The following is a 20,413-nucleotide window of genomic DNA, read 5'->3' as shown; positions in this document are numbered from 1 at the left end:
CAGCCCTTGTTCTGACATGGGGAAAAAAACAGAGGAACTCTGTATAGCCGCACTCCGGGTCAGGTAAAGTAAATTGTGCCTTTATTGTTTCCACTAAGAAACCTTCACATCATACAAGTCACAACAGCAAAGGGAAAAATAATATAAAATCCTTTTTTTTTTGTTCTATATTCTTTTTCCCTTTGCTGTTGTGACTTGTATGATGTGAAGGTTTTTTAGCATCAGAGGTTTCTGCGATTTGCGGTCGGGGATGAGCACTACCAATTTGTAGCTCTCCCTTTTGGCCTGGTGTCGGCACTGAGGGTCTTCACCAAGGTGCTAGCCCCGATTTTGACTTTAAGTCAGCAAGGGATCGCAATCTTGGGTTACCTGGAAGACCTCCTTCTGAGGGCAGCTTCCGCCTCAGAATTAAGGGAGGATGTGGCAATTGCCATGCAAACTCTTTGGAAGTTTGATTGGGTACTGAACCTACAGAAGTCTGTGTTGGTGGCGACTCAACGGACGCCAGCCAGACCGGTTGGGGGGGTGTTTGGGGTGTACAGTCGGCCCAGGGTCGCTGGATGCAGGAACAATCCCGCCTGCCGATCAATGTGCTGGAACTTCGGGCGATCAGGCTGTGCCTCTCCACATGGTCACAGAAGCTGCAGGGGCATCTGGTCAGGATCCAGTCAGACAACGCCACGGCGATGGCATACGTCAACCATCAAGGAGGAACCAGGAGCTCGGCTGCAGCACTGAGGTCGCTCACATCCTGCGGTGGGAAAAGCGGTGTGTGCCGGCTCTGTCGGCCGTGTACATTCCGGGTGTAGAAAACTGGAAAGCAGACTACCTAAGTCATCAGATGCTGGACCAAGGGGAACGGTGGCTACATCTAGATGTATTTATGCTCCTTTGCCTAAGGTGGGGCACACCAGATGTGGATCCCCTGGCTTCTCGACTGAATCGGAAGGTACAAAGGTTTGTGGCCAGGTCAAAAGATCCCTGGAGGCGGACGCGGCAGACGCGTTGGTGGCTCCATGGGGGAATCCCCCCCCCCCCCTCAAACTTCTAACACGTCTGCTTCAGCCTGGAGGCCTAGGAGATTCCCGTGATTGTGATTGCCCTAGATTGGCCTCCGCGTCCATGGTACACCAACATAGTACAAACAGTGGCAGCTGTGCCTTGGCGGCTGCCAATGCGAGAGGACTTTGTCACAAGGTCCAATACTTCATCCTGCTTTACCGTCACTGTCTTTAACGGCATGACTGTTGAAAGCCAGGTGCTAAGGGACCGAGGTCTGTTGGATTCGGTAATCTCCACTATTCTGAGGGTACGGAAGTCATCATTTGGGAAGATTTATCATTGTACGTGGAAGGCCTACATCTCCATGTGTGAGGAGATGGGGTGGCGTCTGCGCACATACTCAGTTTACAGGATCCTGCTGTTTTTGCAGCGAGGAGTGGATCAGAAACTTGCACCATCAAGGGGCAGATATCCGCTTTGGCTGTATTTTTTTTTTTCCAGCGACCCTGGCGACTCATTCGTTGGTGAGTACATTTGTTCAGGGGGTTTGACATGTGGCCCCTTCGGTTCGACCACCGCTGCCTCCGTGGGATTTGAACCTATGCTCTCGGTGCTTCAGAAAATGCAGTTTGAAAACATTAGGGAGATCCCCTTATTGACACTCTCTCAGAAAGTAGTCTTTCTAGTGGCTATTACATCTGCCAGGAGGGTTACTGAGTTGGCGGCCTTGTCATGCAAGTCTCCCTATTTGGTCCTCCACAAGTGATGAGCCCGCCGCCTTCGTTTTTTTTCAAAGGTTGTTTCGGCTTTTCATTTAAATGAGGGCATTGTGCTTCCATCCTTATGTCCTCGGCCGTCACACCCCAAAGAGGTTGCTTTGTATTCTTTGGACGTGGTCCATGCTCTGTGAGTATCTGTCTGCTATATCTCCTTTCCGGAGGTCGGACTCGCTTTTTGTATCGGTGGATGGTCCGAAGAAGGGACTGGAGGTCTCGTCGGCCACCATTTCTTGGTGGATCAGACAGATTGTGGTTCAGGCTTATGCCATAAGGGGGCAGGCACCCCCCCTTTCCTTTCATGGCACATTCTACCAGGGCATTTGGTGCCTCTTGGGCTTTCCGACATCAAGTGTCTGTTTCTCAGGTGTGTAAGGCGGCAACTTGGTCGTCCATTCACACTTTCACTAAATTTTACAAGGTTGATGTGAGCACATCTTCGGATGCTTGCTTCAGCCGCAAGGTTTTTCAGGTGCCTGTTTACGGTTGCAACTCCTCCGTTGAGGAGCTCAGGTTGAAATGGGTGAAGTTTTTTTTTTTTCTTGCTGTTCCCACCCCTTGTTTCTTTGACACTGCTTGGGGACGTCCCCAAGGTCAAGATGAAGATGCTGGATTTTTGTACTCACTGTAAAATCATTTTCTCTGAAGTTCATTGATGGACACGGCACCCCCCTCCTATCTATGTTTGTACTGCTTTTGACAAACTGAGCTGCTGGATGCAGTGTGAGGGGTTATAGCCAGTAGGACTGCCTCCTGGGCGATACTGTGCAGTTTTGCTAATTTTAACACTTTCTGCCTAGTCCTCTCCTAAAGGGGCGATATAACCCTAAGGTCAATATGAAGATGCTTTGTTTGTCAATGAACTTCAGAGAAAAGTTTTTTACAGTGAGTACAAAAATCCTATTTTTGCCAAGTGGCTGTTTGGGCCCTTACTGATGTATGCTTTGGCTGCAAGTTGATTCTGCTATCACCTGTCTGTCTGGGTCTGTTGACCCTTTCTGTTTTTTCCTGTGGGCCTGTTGCTGCCATTTTGGCTATTTTGTTATCCACCCCCAAGCTCATTGCTTTGGGGCGTTCCATTGGTCAAAGAATCTATTTCTGTGTCTGTACAATTTAAGATCATGGTAATTTTGTTGTACCTGTAAGTTCCATATTTTGGAGTATATTACAGGACATAGGTCCTTCCCCTCTTTCATCTGTGAGCTCCTAGCAGCTTTATAAAAAAACTTGAGGCTCAGAGTGGGCTGGGTTATACATATTAACTGGAGGAATCCAGTAGGGTTTTTTGCTTGTGTCCTATCACTTGACTGCATATAACCTATTGTCCAAGAATCAATTCCTGTGTCCTTTACTATACTCCAAAGATATGCAATTTACAACACCGTCAGAATTCCTATTTTTCATTGGGACAGACATATGGGGGTTTATTTGCTAAAGGCAAATCCACCTTGCACTTCAAGTGAACTTGGAAGTGCAGTTGCTGTAGATCGCTGCAGATCTGAGGGGAAGCTCTGCTGTTTTTATCATCCAATCGTGCAAGCAAAAATGCTGTTTATTTTCCTTACATGTCCCCCTCCGATCTACAGCGACTGCACTTCCAAGTGCACTTGTAGCGCAAAGTGGATTTGCCTTTAGTAAATAACCCCCATTGCCTTTTAGGCTTCATTCACATTGGCGTATTTATGCAAACCTGTGAGAAGTACTGTTAGTCCGAATGAGATGCAGAGATGTTCTGTGCATCTGCCTACAGGAAGTTTGCCATGGGTGCTGGTGTGTGTCCCCAAATGCAGACGGTGTGAGGTTGGGGACACACACCCACACAGATCTCAAACTTGGGAGCAACTGCTGTGTCACCAGTTGACATGAATGGGGACTGCCTGCACAAAGTTGCACAAAATACCTGTGCATCCTATGTGGGCAAACACGGCCCTTCGCACGGGTGTGTACTTAAGTATGCCCGTGTGCAGCCATATGCAGACTATGTCTGTTTAGCAGTGATACACACAAAAAATGTACCTCACTGCTGTTTTCTTTCAGTGCATACCTATAGGTAAGGTCTGACTTGATTAAAAAACATTTTATATAAAAATAATACAAGTGTTTTCCTTTTTTTACGTGTGTATATGTGTATGTATCTTAAAGAACACTCTAGTTGGCTGGTAGTCTCTGCTTGCCACTTAAGATCTATATTTTTTTCTTTCCCCCCTCCCTTTTAGATATGCTGTCATTCTAGCTTTTGATGTGCGCATTGAGAGAGAAGCTCAAGAAATGGCGGATAGTTTAGGTGTGCGGGTATTTAGCGCTGAAATCATCTACCATTTGTTTGACGCCTTTACAAAATACAGGCAGGATTACAAGAAACAGAAGCAGGAGGAGTTCAAGTAAGTGATATGTCTGCTGTTACAGCCAAACCTGGTTTGTGAAATACTTTTATAAAGGCTCGACTATTCAGAACTAATATTCATTGTACTATTACCACCACTGCTTGAACTATTTTCTTCCTTTTAACATGCACTTACATTTCCCCCTTTATGTACAGGAATTGTGTAGTTTTGCAGCCAAGGTACATAAGTACTAAGCATTAAATTGCTGTGGAACACAGATATATGTAAATAAGGTAGCCTGGAGGCCTCAAAGCAACTATTCTGTCTGTAAATTACATTTTCTGTCCTGCAGCAGAAAATTAACTAATTATTCTGGTTGCTGTGGACGAAACAAATGTTTCTCTAAAGTTCTTTTAACCATTTTGCATCCAGGCCAATTCTGACACTTCGCTCCTACATGTAAAAATCATCATTTTTTTGCTATAAAATTACATAGAACCCCCATCATTATATATATTTTTTTAGCAGACACCCTAGAGCAGTGATGGTGAACCTTGGCACCCCAGATGTTTCGGAACTACACTTCCCATGATGCTCCACTACACTGAATGCATCTGTGTACACTGAGTGCATGAGCATCATGGGAAATGTAGTTCCAAAACATCTGGGGTGTCAAGGTTTGCCACCAGTGCCCCAGAGAATACAATGGCGGTCATTGCAACTTTTTACTTAATTTTTGACACTTTAAAAAAAATAATAATAATAATAATAATAATTTTGATCACTTTTATTCCCATTACAAGGAATCAAATATCCCTTGTAAATAGGAATATGACATGACAGGACCTCTTTACAGTGAGATATGGGGTCAATAAGACCCCCACATCTCACCTCTAGGCTGGGAAGCCTAAAATAAAATAAAAACTATCCTGGCTTCCCAGCTGAGGCAGCGCCGTTTTTTTGAATGCAGAGGCCGAGCGTGATGTCATAACATCGCGCCCGGCCTCTGACGATCATAGAGACTCCAGCGACTATCTGGTTTGCCAGAAATCTCTATGGTGGACATCCGGGGCCGGTGGATCCATCCTCCGACTCGCCGACCGCTGCAGAGAGACGGTAGAAGCACCGGAGGGTGGTGGGAATAGCCGGCTGAAAATGCTGATATCTGAATGATACCTGTAGCCTCAGGCATCATTCAGATATACCACCGCAAAGTCGAGGCCGTCATATGATGGCCTGCCAACGGCAAGTGGTTGAATTGGCCTCATTGGACTTCAGGAATAAACATAGAAGTCAAATTAGCCATCTAAGTGTACAAGGAATCTATACTGATTAATTTATTTGTTTCTTCTTCTAAGTATAATGTTTGGTAAAAAAAAAAAATATATACCCACGGTGTGTGTAGATATGATATCTATATCTCTATATATATCTCTATATATATATATATATATATATATATATATATATATATTATAAAATCTCTGTTTGACTATATAAAACCAAAACCATTTTATGCTTTCATTTTAGGCACATAGCTGTGTTTCCATGTAAAATTAGAATTCTTCCTCAGTTTATTTTTAATTCCCGAGATCCCATTGTCATGGGAGTGATTATAGAAGCTGGACAAGTCAAACAAGGAACACCAATATGTGTACCAAGTAAAAATGTAAGTACCAATAGTTGTGTTGCTTTACTTTACATTAGTTTTTTTTATCTACATCTACTGATGTATTTATTGCTACATCATATAAATTTTATTGAATTTTATTGGAGCAAAATTTTAGGGCCAGTCTTTAAGTGAGTGCGTTATTTGAGACAAACCATGCCTTCTGTCTATATTAGTTGTCATTTGGGGAATCATTCAGAAATCAACAATTGGGAATCTGATGTAACTGTAAAGGACCTAGTGCCTTTAGTTAAATTAGAATGCGTCAGCCTGTGCTTGTGTTGCATATGACATGGTATATTCCTTTTGTACACCATACTGGAATCAACCATGTGATTAAAAGGGTGCTGCAACAACTCCTGAATAATCTCTGTATACAGCATGGATGGAATACACTGTGTACACAATTATAAGGCAAGTAAGTATCTTGACCAAGTCATCATTTCAATGCATATTGTTCAACTTCAAGCTGTATAAACTTGAATGTTTATTGGATTTAAGCATATCAGGTGATGTGTATTTGTGTAATGAGGGAGGGCTTGGCCTAAGGAGATCAACACCCTATATTATGGTGTGCACAATTATTAGGGGCTTCTTTTTCTCAGGCAAACCGGGCCAAAAAAGAGATTTAACTGACTCTGAAAAGTCAAAAATTGTAAAAAGTCTTTCAGAGGAATGCAGCACTCTTGAAATTGCTAAGATATTGGGGCGTGATCACAGAACCATCAAACCTTTTGTTGCAAATAGTCAACAGGGTCGCAAGAAATGTGTTGAGAAAAAAAAAAAGAGTATTAACTGCCAAAGATTTGAGAAGATTCTATCGTAAAGCTACCAGGAACCCATTATCCTCAGAGTGCTGTCATATTCCAAAACTGCAACCTACCTGGAGTGCCCAGAAGTACAAGGTGTTCAGTGCTCAGAGCCATGACCAGGGTAAGGAAGGCTGAAACTCGACCACTACTGAACAAGACACATAAGTTGAAACCTCAAGACTGGACAGATTTTTCAAAGGTTTTATGGACTGGTGAGATGAGTGACTCTTAACGGACCCGATGGGTGGGCCTGTGGCTTGATCAGTAATGGGCACAGAGCTCCACTTCAACTCCAATGCCAGAAAGGTGGAGGGGCGGGTTTTGGTATGGGCTGGTTTTAAAAATTAGCTAGTTGGACCTTTTGCAAGTGGAAAATGGACTCAAATCAACTCCCAAACCTACTGCTGTTTTTTTAGAAGACAATTTCTTTGAACAGTGGTAGAGGAAAAAGTCTGTATCTTTCAGGAAGACCATGATATTTATGCAGGACAATACTCTGTCACATTCATCAAAGTACTCCACTCTGTGGCTAGCCAGTAAAGACCTTAAAGATGAAAGAATAATGACATGGCCCTCTTCCCCACCTGACCTAAACCATTTTGAGAACTTGTGGGCCCTTCTTAAATGGGAGATTTACAGTGAAGGAAAACAGTACACCTCTCTTAGCAGTGTTTGGGAGGCTATGGTTGCTGCTGCACAAAAAATAGATCATCAACAGATCAAAAAATTAATGAATAGAAGACTTATGACTCTTCTTAAAAAGAAGAGTGGCTATATTGGTCACTTATATTCTATTTTTTTTATGTTTATTTTGTACATTTTGAGGTTTATTATTCTCACTTTGACAGATGAAAAGAAACAAGTGAGATGGGAAAAGTTTAATTTTTTATTTAGTTGCACAATAATCCTGCACACTAAAAGTTGCACAATAATTGTGCCTCACTTTTACTTTCTTAAATATTCAGGTTTGAGGGTTATTAACATTTTGGATTGACCAAGAGCACGGTTATTTGTTCAATGATAAAATTAATCCTCAAAAATACAACTTGCCTAATAATTGTGCACACAGTGTATATTGCCAGCATACAGCATTCCTGTATGATCCCATGGAAAAGCAATGTTTCTGGACCGCACAGGAACCCTTCTTTAGGCATGAGAATACAAGCTTGTTGGTGACATATTGCATTTATCTGTGCTGCGCATGAGTCACTTCAGGAGTAATTCTGTGTTGTGAACATGCGCAACACATATTATTGTGGCTAACCTGAATCTAAACAATCATAGCACTGGATGTATTCATGTAGATATTTGTTTTATAAGAGAGTAATTATTTATCAAGTCATTGAAGGGGAATACGCTGTAAAGATTTGTGCATAGTTGGTACATCCTCATCTCCTTTCTGCATGAACCCTTTACTCCAGGGGTCTCAAACTGGTGGCCCTCCAGCTGTTGCAAAACTACAAGTCCCATGAGGCATTGCAAGGCTGACAGTTACAAACATGACTCCCACAGTCAGAGGCATGATGGGACTTGTAGTTTCGCAACAGCTGGAGGGCCACCAGATTGAGACCCATGCTTTACTCCATTTATGGACAATTACACTCCTATTTGTTAATTTGTACAATATCACCAATCAGTGTCTCTCTGAGGCTCTCTTTTTTTTCTAGGCTTAAAAAAAAAAAAAAAAAAAAAAAAAAAAAGTCTGTTTCACCTTGTAGTAAAAAAAGTTGATTTATTGTTGAATAGCCTTTCCATGCAAAAATAAGAGATTGTACACCATGGGTACTTTATTCATGTAATAAAAATCTAATGGACTCAGAAAAATGTATTTGACGCATTTTGCACTTTCAGTTTGTAGACATTGGCATCATAACTAGTATTGAAATCAACCACAAAACTGTGGATGTGGCAAAAAAGGGCCAAGAAGTGTGTATCAAAATAGAGCCTATCCCTGGAGATTCTCCGAAAATGTTTGGCCGACACTTTGAGGCAACAGACCATCTTGTAAGCAAGGTAAGTAATTTGACACTTGTGTAGTTGTCTTATTTCGGCTTTACCTGTATTAAGAGAAGTACAGTGGCTGCTGTTTGTTGCCTTGCTGTTTCCAGGTTCTGTACTATGTATAACTGACCTGGATCAACAATGGCTCAACCAAATAGTGAAGCCATAACTCCTGACTTGCGTACTTGTGGGTCATTTTTTTTTTTTTTGGGGTCGCCTACTCGCATTCTTTCAGTACACATTTACTTTAACCACTTGCCAACCAGTACATGTACGTCCAGTGGTTATACTGGGATGATGATCATACTGGTATTGTTTTTTTTTCAGCCAGCAATGGGCTTTTACATAAAAGCAATCCAAGTAGCTAATTGGCCAAGGTGTTGGTTTTTACAGGTGATGAAAATGTGTCTAAAGCCCTGTACACGCGATTGGAAATCCCACTGGCAAAAGTCTGAGAGCTCCATCTGAGTTTTGCTGGCAGAATTTCTACCAGCAAAAGATTGAGAGCAGGTTCTCTATTCCTCTTATATTCACCGACACAGCTCCTCTCTTAGCCATTGGGTTGTTATGCCCTATTACTAGGAGATACTAGGCATTAGTTGTAATACAACACTCGGAACTCTTAGTTCCGCCCAGGGGGCGGTCCCTTGGGCAACAACCCCCCAGCCTGCCATGCAGTCATCAGTTTTATTTTGCCTAGTGAAGGAGAATGACCAAGAAACCCTGCGGGCCCATCAGTACGTGCTTTTTTTTCTGCAGAAGCGTGACTTTTTGCGCAAGATGATTGATCCTGTGATCTACTATATACAGCCGGCTGGGTGACAGGCTGGATACTCTTACCGTGGTAGTCTCCCCGGTCTGGCCATCGAGCGTGTGCAGGCTGCAGCTACACGCTAGGCAGGCCACGATGGAACCTCAGCTCCAGAGGTGGTCGGTGAGCTTTTATGCTCCAGGGCATACATATGACCGGGCTACTGATGTCTGCCTCACAGTATGCCAGGCCAGCAGCCACCCTGTACTCATCAGTGAGTGGGTCTGTGATGGAATGTGCCCCAGCTCTTCAGGACTGGTAAGTACAGCTCTCCCAGCCTTGGCAGGGCTGAGCAGCTGGGCATTCCCTGGGAGGTCGATTCGGGGGTCCCTCACCTCCCTCTCTTCTCTCCCTGTCCCTATCTTCCATCCCCCCTCCCTGTGGGGGTTGCTGCATGTGGCTGCTGAGAGGTGTGTGTGTCTATGCAGGGGCTCTCTGGGGGGGGGGGGGTGTGTTGCTCTGACTAGCTGTATCCTGGTCCTGTTCTGCATGCCCCTGGAAGGTGTCTGTGAGGCCATGCTGATGTCCTGCACAGCGCTGTGCTCACTGCCATTGATTTCTCCCTGTACCTCATGGAGCTGCTTTCGGTGGCCATTTTAGGTGTGGGCAAAGGCGGCATGCTCTCCTGGGCTTCAGCTGCCATTTTCCTGGTGATTTCCTATTCAGAACACCAGCGGGCATTTTCTTGTAGCCTGAACACGGTTTTTGAGTGTTCTCTAGCGGCAGCATGTGCTTCTGTGCCCTCACAGCTATTTTCCCTGTGTTTTATGTCGGTTTTGGTGCCATTTGCAGCTGCTTCCACCGACACAGCACTGTTTTCCCTCTGCACTTGGGAGCCAACAGGGACTACAGGCACTACCTGCTGAATAGCGCAGAACTCTTCAGGGTGGTGAGTCCAGCGGGAAAGAGCCCCTCAGCCAGCGTCTGTAAGGAGGGTCGAACTGTCACTGTCCTAAGTCCCCTTCGGGTGGCAGACAGGGTAGGGTCAGCATGGCTTCAGAAACTGGTGTTTCTTCCCCCAAAATCAAGGCCATTGCAACCGGGTCGCCTGCGGATTGCGCAGTGCCTATGGATACCCTGGCGGCAGTCCTCAATTCGTTCTTTGCCAAGATGGAGGCGGCACGTGGGCAAAAGGATGCAAAAAAACGGCCCCTGCGCCCCCCCCCCAGGGAGAACTCTGACGTAGACTCTGGTCCTACTGAGGCTGGTGACCCCTGCTCTGTCTTGTCAGATGACCAGGACAGCGAGCATGAGTCCCCGTCCGGGTCCGTGCGTGACATAACGCTTGTTGGAGCACTTATCACAGCTGTGCATGATACCCTGAAGATTTAGGAGCCAGCAGATCCCTCTGCTGATGTAGCGGTCCCCTTTGGGTCCCGCAAGCCAGCATGTTCACCTAAGGTGTTCCCGTATCTGACTTATTTTGACAAGTTAATTTACAAGGAATGGGGCCGCCCGCAACGGATCTTTTCGGTCCCCAAATCCATTGCGGTGCGTTACCCTTTTGAGGAAAGCCTTCTCAAGAAGTGGTCCCCCCAGTATCCAGGTTAAATAAAGTAACCACGATCCCGGTAGAGGGGACTCCTGTATTTAAGGATCCCACGGACAGGAAGGCCGAGGCAGTGGCTCATTCCTTGTTTACGGTTGTGGGGTCTGCCGTGCGACCAGTATTGATTTGGTTAAAATGCTGGTCTGCTGACCAGGCTTCCAAAAAAGCCCTGACGGATCTTCCCTTCCTTGGCGACCAGCTCTTTGGATGACATTATTAAAAATGCCACTGGCGGTAAGAGTACCCTACTCCCACAGGCCAGGAAGGCTAAGGAGCTTTTTCGCCTGCCCAGAGCTTCGGCTAAACGTTCCCAGCCCGACAGGACGACCACGAAGGGACAAAAATGTCCCTGGAACTGCAAGCCTGTGAACAAAAGTGCTACCGCATGAAGGTTTGCCCCCACCCATGTCTCGGGTAGGGGGGGGTCATCTTCGGGAGTTTGAAGCCCAGCGGCCCTCTCGACTATCCAACCAATGGGTCTGCGATCTGATTTCCTCCAGCTACAAGATAGTTTCTCTTGGCCGCCAAACAACAGATTCTTCCCCTTCAGCATACTCGTATCCCCGGCTTTCTGGGAGGCCCTCTTGGGGGCAGTCAGGGACCTGCTGAGTCGTGGGGTGATTGTACTGGTTCCGGAATCGGAACGTTTCTAGGGATTCTACTCAAATCTGTTTGTAGTTCCCAAGAAGGAAGGGGTACGTCCAATCTTGGACCTAAAAGCCCTCAATCACTTTGTGAAAGTGCAGAGGTTCAGAATGGAATCGGTTCACTAAGTAGTCCCTGCACTCCATCAAGGGGACTCCCTGGCATCTTTAGAGATCCAGGATGCTTCCTGCACATACCCATATGTCTTTGGCATCAAAAGTTTCTGCGATTTTGCAGTCCGAGAAGCCCACTACCAGTTTGTGGCTCTCCCTTTTGGTCTGGCATCAGCCCCCCGAGTCTTTACCAAGGTATTGGCTCCAGTTTTGGCGTTGCTTCGGCAACGTGGGATCACGATCGTGGGATACCTAGATCTCTTCTTGAGGGCATCTTCCGCCTCAGAATTAGAGGAGGATGTGACAATCGCCATGCAGACCCTGAAAGAATTTGGGCAGCTGTTGAACCTAAAGAAGTCAGTGTTTGTACCAACCCAGCGTCTGGAGTACTTGGACTTGCTGCTGGACTCCAGGGAAGCGAGAGTATTTCTCCCTTTAAACTGCAGACTCTTACAGCCGTGGTAAAACTGCTGATGAACCGCAAGTGGCCGTCGCTCCGCTTCTGCATGCGAGTATTGGGGCTCATGGTAGCCTCCTTTGAGGCAGTACCATATGCCCAGTTCCACACCCGAGTCCTGCAGAAGGAGATTTTGACAAAATGGGACAAATCTCAGTTGTCCCTGGATCGACAGATCCAGGTGATTCAGTCAGTGAGAGATTTATTGATCTGGTGGCTGAGGTCCCCGGTGATTCAGTCCGGGAAGTCGTTCCTACCTCTGAAGTGGACTGTGATCACATCCGGCTGGGGTGGAGTGATGGGGGTTCAGTCAGCTCAGGGCCTCTGGTCGGTGGAAGAATCCAAGTTGCCTATACGGCTGTGGCATACGTCAATCAACAAGGAGGAACAATGGAGAACTGGCAGGCAAACTATCTGAGTCGCCAGATGTTGGACTCAGGAGAATGGTCGTTGCATCTGGAGGTATTCAGGCTACTGTGCCTGAGGTGGGGCACACCAGACGTGGATCTTCTGGCCTTCCGTCTCAATTGGAAGGTGCTGAGATTTGTCTCCAGGACAAGAGATCCATGAGCAAACGCGCTGGTGGCTCCGTGGGATCAGTACCGGCTGATCTACGCCTTTCTTCCACTAAAACTGTTACCACTTTTGCTTCGCACAGTGGAAGTCGAGGGGGGGATCCCAATGATACAGATTGGCCTCAGCATCTTTGGTATGCTGACCTAGTGCGCCTGATGGTGGATGCCCCATGGTGACTGCTGTTGCGAGAGGACCTTCTGTCTCAAGGTCCGATTCTCCATCCTGCTTTACCATTGCTGGCTTTAACGGCATGGCTATTGAGAGCCAGGTGTTGAGGAACGGGGGTCTATCGGACTCGTGATCCCAACTATGTTGAGGGCGCGGAAATCTTCTTCTCGGAAAAGATATATCATCGTACCTGGAAGGCCTACATCTCCATGTGTGAGGAGAAAGGATGGCATCCAGGATCCTTTTCCATATCCAGGATCTTGCTGTTCCTTCAAAAAGGAGTAGACCAGAAATTGGCGTTAAGCACCATTAAAGGGCAAATTTCAGCCTTGACTGTCTTTTTTTCCAGCGACCCCTGGCATCTCACTCATTAGTGAGTACCTTTGTTCAGGGGGTTCAACATGTAGTCCCTCTGGTGCGTCCACCGTTACCCCCGTGGGATTTGGACTTGGTCTTATTAGCGATTCAAAAACCGCCATTTGAAAATAGCAGGGACATTCCCCTGTTGACTCTTTCCAAAAAGTGGTCTTTCTAGTGGCCATCACATCGGCCAGGAGGGTTCCGGAACTGGCGGCTTTGTCCTGCAAGTCACCTTATCTGGTTATCCACAAGGATAAGGTGGTGTTGCGTCCGCAACCGTCTTTTCTGCTGAAAGTGGTCTCGGCTTTTCATATCAATGAGGACATTGTATTACCATCTCTGTGTCCTAAGCCGAAACACCCTAAGGACGTGGTTTGGGCTCTTAGGGTGTATTTGTCTGCCACTGCTCCCTTTCGGAAGTGAGACTCCTTTTTTGTTTCGGTGGCTGGTCCAAAGAAAGGCATGGCGGTCTCGTCGGCCACCATTTCCAGGTGCATCAGACAGATTGTAGTGCAAGCCTACGCCTTTAAGGGGCAGGTGCCCCCCTTTCTGGTCACAGCTCACTCCACAAGGGCAATCGGAACGTCTTGGGCTTTCCGACACCAAGCGTCTGTCGTACAGGTGTGTAAAGCGGCGACCTGGTTGTCTGTCCACATGTTTACCAAGCGCATCGGCTGATGCCTATTTTGGCCGCAAAGTTTTGCAGGCGGCCTTATAGTTTCAATTGAATATGCAATATATATAATTTTTTCCTGGTTTTTCGATAAAAAAACGCAGTACCGTTAAGTTAATTCGCTGTTGCGTTACATTCCGCAGTTTTTTGGTGCGTTTGTGGGAAGTCTCTCTTGTTGAGGGTACCCTGGTTTTGTGGTGGATTTCTCCACGCATTGTTGTTTTTTTGTGGGTAAAGTTACACTAGTTCCCACTTGCCATGGTGGATGAAGTTTCTATGCTGTTTTCCCACCCCTCGTTGGCACTGCTTGGGGACGTCCCAATGGCTAAGAGAGGAGCTGTGTCGGTCTGTGAATATAAGAGAAAATAGGTTTTTTTTGTACTCACCGTAAAAATCCTTTTCTCTGTAATTCACCGACAGCACACAGCACCCCCCCCCCCCCCCCTCCTTTTTCTCTTTACCTTATACTGCTAGTTGACGTGCTGATGAATGCATGGCAGGCTGGGGGGTTGTTGCCCAAAAGACCACCCCCTGGGCAGAACTAAGAGTTCTGAGTGTTGTATTACAACTAATGCCTAGTATCTCCTAGTAATAGGACATATCAACCCAATGGCTAAGAGAGGAGCTGTGTTGGTTGGTGAATTACAGAGAAAAGGATTTTACGGTGAGTACAAAAAAATCCTATTTTTTCCGGCGGAAAAAGTTTTGATGGGAAATTCTGATTGTAGCAATTCCAACGGCCAAAATTCCTACGCATGCTCGGAAGCATTGAACTTATTTTCTCGGCTCGTCGTGGTGTTGTACGTCACCGCATTCTTGACAGTCAAAAATTCTGAACTTTTGTGTGAGCGTGTGTATGCAAGCCAAGCTTGAGTGGAATTCGGTCGGAAAAACCATCCAAGATTTTTCCGTCGGAAATTCCGCTCGTGTGTACGAAGCATTAGATGTCTCTACTGACCAGATTTGCCCCAATCATTTCTATGGTATTAGAAAGTGGATGAGACAAGTATTTTGGCATTTCTGGCTTCCCCAGAATGTAAACAAGTCGTTTTTGACTTGTAAAAAGGATCTGATCACACTGGTCTTGGTTTGATTAGATGCCGTTAACCTCCCTGGTGGTATTCCAGAGTCTGGCTCGGGGTGAGATTTCAGTACCAAAAGCGGTATTCCGTAACCAGCCTCCAGATCGCATCGCAGGTTCCATGTAGAGGTTTACTTACCTTGACCCCTGGATCCTACGATGTCTCCCCACTGTGATCTGCAAGCCGCCATGTCTCGCTCGATCTGTCGGTGCCGAGCTCCATTCCCTGCAAGCGTTGCGACGCACGGGGACGGAGTTCGGCGCCAAATTCAAAAAGTAAAAAACAGTATACTGTAATCTTACAGATTACAGTACTGTATCAAATAATTACACATCCCCTTTGTCCCTAGTCGTTTGTCCAGTGTCCTGCATGCAGTTTTATATTATACGATTCTTTATGCCAGGAAACTGGATATTGTCCATAGCAACCAAAAAATGGCCCTTTACATCAAAAGTGCCTTTAGACCAGCTAGAAAACAGTGATAATTTAGAATCACTTGCAGAATTTAGCGATGGTGATTCATGGGGAAATTCATCATCAAACACTAAAAGTAATGACTAAGGATGAGCCAAACACCCCCCCGGTTCAGTTCGCACCAGAACCTGTGAACAGACCTAAAATTCGTGTGAACTTTAGAACCCTATTAAAGTCTATGGGACTGGAATGTTCAAAATCAAAAGTGCTAGTTTTAAAGGCTAATATGCAAGTTATTGTCCTAAAAAGTGTTTGGGGACCTGGGTCCTGCCCCAGGGGACATGTATCAATGCAAAATAAACTTTTAAAACTGAAGTTTTTTCAGGAGCAGTGATTTTAATAATGCTTAAAGTGAAACAATAAAATTACACTTTCTGCAGGGACTGTTCTAAGCATGGGAAACATGCGCCCCTTTACAGGCATACTATACACCCCCCCCCCCCCCCCCTACGAAATTTAAAGGAATATCACACTTTTATTGTTTCACTTTAAGCATTATTAAAATCACTGCTCCTGAAAAAACGTCAGTTTTTAAAACTTTTTTTTTTTGCATTGATGCATGTCCCCTGGGGCAGGACCCGGGTCCCCAAACACTTTTTATGACAATAACTTGCATATAATCCTTTAAAATTAGCGCTTTATCTTTCTCCCATAGACTTCTACAGGGTGTTCCGCGGCTTTTCAAATTTGTCACGAACACCCCAAATTGTTTGCTGTTCGTTGAATGGGCAAACGGACATTTTTATTATTTGTTATAATTATTTGTAGTTAATTATTATATAAAATATATCATTATAATTTATGATTTCGTATTTCAAATTTTATCATACCCGGGGTGTCTATTAGACTCTTGTTTGGCTGGATTTAGGTGAATTATTTCTAAGAAAGAAAAAGCCTCCAATATAAAATTCCAAATTTCCATGCAAAATAATGGTACTTAAAAACTGAAATAATCATATCGCCAGGGAGGTTAAAGGCAGCGGAGATATCTGGGTTCAAAGTGACTCCAGATGTCTCCATAAAGAGAACCTGTTACTGCCTATTGTAGCGATAGCAATAAAAGTGATAAAGCACCCCCCTTTCCACCGTGCTCATGCACAAAGGCAATGCACGCATGCGTACACTCCTGTTTAACTCTAAACTAGTAGCTTGTAAAGGCTTTTAAAGAGTCACCTATTGAGATTGCAAACAGTAATTTGGCACCATTCCACAAGCATGTACAATTTTAAAGCATGACATGTTTGGTATCTGCTTAATTGATGTAACATCTTTTTATATTTTACCAAAAATTGGGTATTCTATTGTGTTTTTGTGCAATAAAATAATAATTTAAAGTGAATTTTCCCCCAAAAAATGCTTTTGAAATACCACTGTGCAAATAACGCGTGGTACAAAATTTAAAAACTCACCATTTTATTCTCTAGGGCCTCTACTTAAAAATGTATGATGTTTGGGGAGTTATAAGTAACTTTTATAGCAAAAAAAATACAGATTTTTACATGTAAACAATGTGTCAGAATAGGCCTGGTCTTCAAAATCTTGTTTTGCTTTTGTTTTAGATCAACCGGCAATCAATTGATGCTTTGAAAAACTGGTTTAGAGATGAAATGCAGAAATCAGACTGGCAACTCATAGTAGAATTGAAAAAAGTGTTTGAAATCATATAAAGCTTTTAAATGCTGGAACTTGCTTCAACTGATGTTATAATTTTGTAAAGAAATGAAGATGGAAGAGAGGGGAGAAACCAAGGATTGAACCTGTGGTTTGGAAGAAAAATAAAGTAGTTTTAAATTGTTTTCCATGGGAAACCAAGAATTTACACTGGTTTGACAGTGCTCAGTTTTACACACCGCCCCCCTCCCCCACCGGTTCCAATGTGCCTGCCCACTATCTCTCCACAACACTCGGATAACTGGCTTCTGTTTTAAATGATTGGCTCCATTTTTTTACTTACAAGATTCACACTGCAGCATTTGACTTTGCTGCAAAAATTTTGGATCACTTTAATGTAAAAACAATGAATTGAATGCATTATTTATGCAGTTTGTTTGCCCTGGCACTGTACATGTTCATTGTTCCCTTGTGCCTACAGATATTGTTTTTTTTTTTTTTTTTTTTTTTTATCGGTAATGAAATTTTTCTTTCTGCTTTATGTAAACTGATGTAAATTGTGCTTTGGGTATCATTTTGGTTGACACCACAAAGTTCTAATGTAATCCTCACACAGAGCCAGAAATAAAGTAAATGGACAATGTTATTTGTCTTGATATAATTGGATGTAATTTTAATCATTCTGTGCAGCATTCATTGGGGCTTACTTTTGGTCATGTTACAATAAATCTATTTTATGTGCATTTAAGCTCAATGAGTAAAAACAGCCCATTCATTTTCTCCAAGCAATACTTCAGTATGTGCTCTCAATATGGTTATAATATAGTTGTATGTAACTGCTAAGACAATACTGTGAACTGCATCCCAGATCTTCAGGAACTGCCTCCGGATCAGAGGGCTGGCAGGTGTTGCTTGAGAGAGAAATGGAAGGTCCTTATCTGGGGTTCTGGCAAAGAGGCACTGGGCTGCCTCTTTTGTGGAGCAAGCGGGAGGCCACCAACTTGGCCAGGTGAATTAGAAACCATGCAGCTGTTTTTCCTCTTCTGAACATTTCAGCAGAAAAAGCTGAGGTGAGGGGGCAGCAAGTACAAGCAAGGATGCCGGTGCCATCAGGTTTGTCAAGATCTATGACAGCTAAAGGAAGGCATACTAATGGACTGGTGCATGCCTCCCTTCTTTGTTGTATGGTGCAGGATGGCCTGGAATCTGGTGGGTTTTTCCCCCTTTATGGGAGCAGTAAATAGGCTCTGGCCATATAACTGGGTGCGCTACCGTGCATGCATGAGTGCCATATTTTGTCCCATTCACTTCTATGGGTTTTACTGCCCACCTTGCTTTACAGCATCTACCATGAATCCCAGCTATCCTGCCTTTCACAGCTGCTGATTGTGCTAAATTCCTGTCACAGGAAGACATGTAAAAGGGCACTTGTATTTTTGGAGGGTGTTGCCACCTTTAGTGCTTTGGCATTGACTGACGCAACTCACAGCTGTCGGGCCATTTCCCGCTGGGTTACAGGCTTTTCCATCCCTCGACAAATCATGGCTTCTTGTAAGCAGAAAGGTGGGGAATAATAGGACAGTGGGGGCTCCCAGATTCCTTTGCCAGATTGGGAGTTTACCTTGTAATGGCTCCCCTCTGGGTCCGATTTGGTCTGAATCCCTGCCCTCATCTTGTATCTGTTTCAGGGGCTCAATCCCCCACTTCCTTTCAGTCAAGGGAGGAACTCTCGAGTCATTCTTGGGCTGAGCAGTCAGGAGTTCGCAATACCTTGGAGCACAAGCGTGGGCGCTATCCTTTTCCTACTTCCTTTTTGGCTGGGGGAGGAAAAGTTGGTGGAAATTACTCTGGATAAGGAAGGGGAAGCTGTTGGGGCTGCAATCCTCCATAGATGAATCATTCCAAGTGGAATTTCATAGTCCAGGCTTGTCTCTGGTACAGAAGGTCATGGTGGACTTTATGGTGGAATACGAGTTAAGACTGTTCTTATGCTGCCACTACCAGAGCTTCTCGTTTTGGAATTTCTCTGACAAATTCCCTATTTGCTACATACACACAAGGTTGTATATTAATTGCTATTACCTTGGCTCGCAGGGTTCCAGAGTTGGCTGTGCTTTCCTGCAAATAATTTTTCCTGGTCCTTCACCAAGATGATGTGGTATTGAGACATCAATCCTACTTTTTGCCTAAGGTGCTTTCATTTCACCTGAATCAGTAGGACATTGTGTTTCCATTGTTTTGTCCTACTCTTAAGCACTTTGGAATGTGGACCACCTGAACCACTTTGGAATGTGGTTCAGGCTGATTTTTTAAGTCTATGGCTTTGTTTTGACATATTCCCTGTTTGCTCTGCCTGAAGGACCTCACAGGTCAGACTGCCCTAAATCGTATCTGTCTGCAAAATAAGCTGACAAATCTACTTAGAAATGGTGGATTTTGAAGCAAAGTTTTATTTTTCAGGCAGGTTGCCATGGTTGGGATTCGAACTGGAGACCCTAGTGCTGCCAGGTGGGAAGTGCCTTATGCCTGAAGGTGGCATCAGCTAAAGGCCACAACGCATGCCTGGTGTCCTGGGAGGAGGATATATGTCTTTTCTTTTAGCTCTATGTAAAAAAAAAAAAAACAACCTATTTTTGCATGTTATTTTCTTCTATAAAGACCCTTCTCTACACTGTGGGCAAAATTGATTGATCTGATTGCAGTTATCTGGCTTGGCTGTCCTCAGCCTGGCTTTTGGAGTGCCATGTCCAGACCCCATTGGAATGGATGTTGCTAGGATAGGCTGGAAGTGACCTTAGGACAATGTTCTGCATTGGGTGCTTTCCAGACTACGTTCTGGTAAAAAGGAGTCAGGAGTGTTTTCCAGATCCATAGCTGCTGGCATTGTCTCAACACTTGTCTCTGAAGATGCACTTGGTGAAAAGGCTTATTGGGCCAAGCTCAGGGAGCTACCTGAAGTACACAGGTCGCTGGGTGCCTTTTTAAAATGACTAATTGCCTAACAGTTTCCATCACAGAAGGGGGTGTTTATTCTGTGGGGGACTGAGCACTGACACTCCCATGGAGACCATTGCGTGCACTTTTCTGCTATAGTGTTACGAAACATCTCCCTGCTGCCATGCAATTGCAACATGTGTGATTCTAGATGGGGAAGACTGTGCCGCTGCACTGGGTACCCTCAGCTCACACTATACTATCTTCCCCAGTGCTGCTTTCAGAACACCTACTGATGCAGCCAGTTTCAGCAGCCTGGAATCCTGCTGTCTGTCTATCCTATCTTTGCAGTCTTCCTTTGCGCTGTTGGGTGTGA

General features: G+C 44.8%; 1 protein-coding gene across 1 annotated transcript in view; it reads left to right on the top strand.

Annotated features, from left to right (window-relative positions):
* Window positions 1-17,749, top strand: part of EIF5B (eukaryotic translation initiation factor 5B) — a gene marked incomplete in the record, with an annotated part of 92,846 nt that extends 75,097 nt beyond the window's left edge. Inside the window, 4 exon segments of the mRNA XM_077482719.1 lie at window positions 3,995-4,159; window positions 5,633-5,771; window positions 8,435-8,596; window positions 17,052-17,749. Coding sequence (XP_077338845.1) covers window positions 3,995-4,159; window positions 5,633-5,771; window positions 8,435-8,596; window positions 17,052-17,159 — 574 coding nt within the window.
* Window positions 17,750-20,413: the final 2,664 nt, after the last annotated feature.

The sequence above is a fragment of the Lithobates pipiens genome, unplaced genomic scaffold (genome assembly GCF_037356315.1).
Source record: "Lithobates pipiens isolate NorthernLeopardFrog02 unplaced genomic scaffold, aLitPip1_a1.2 Scaffold_16, whole genome shotgun sequence".
NCBI lineage: Eukaryota > Metazoa > Chordata > Amphibia > Anura > Ranidae > Lithobates > Lithobates pipiens.
This window is presented reverse-complemented; position numbering and strand designations above follow the sequence as displayed.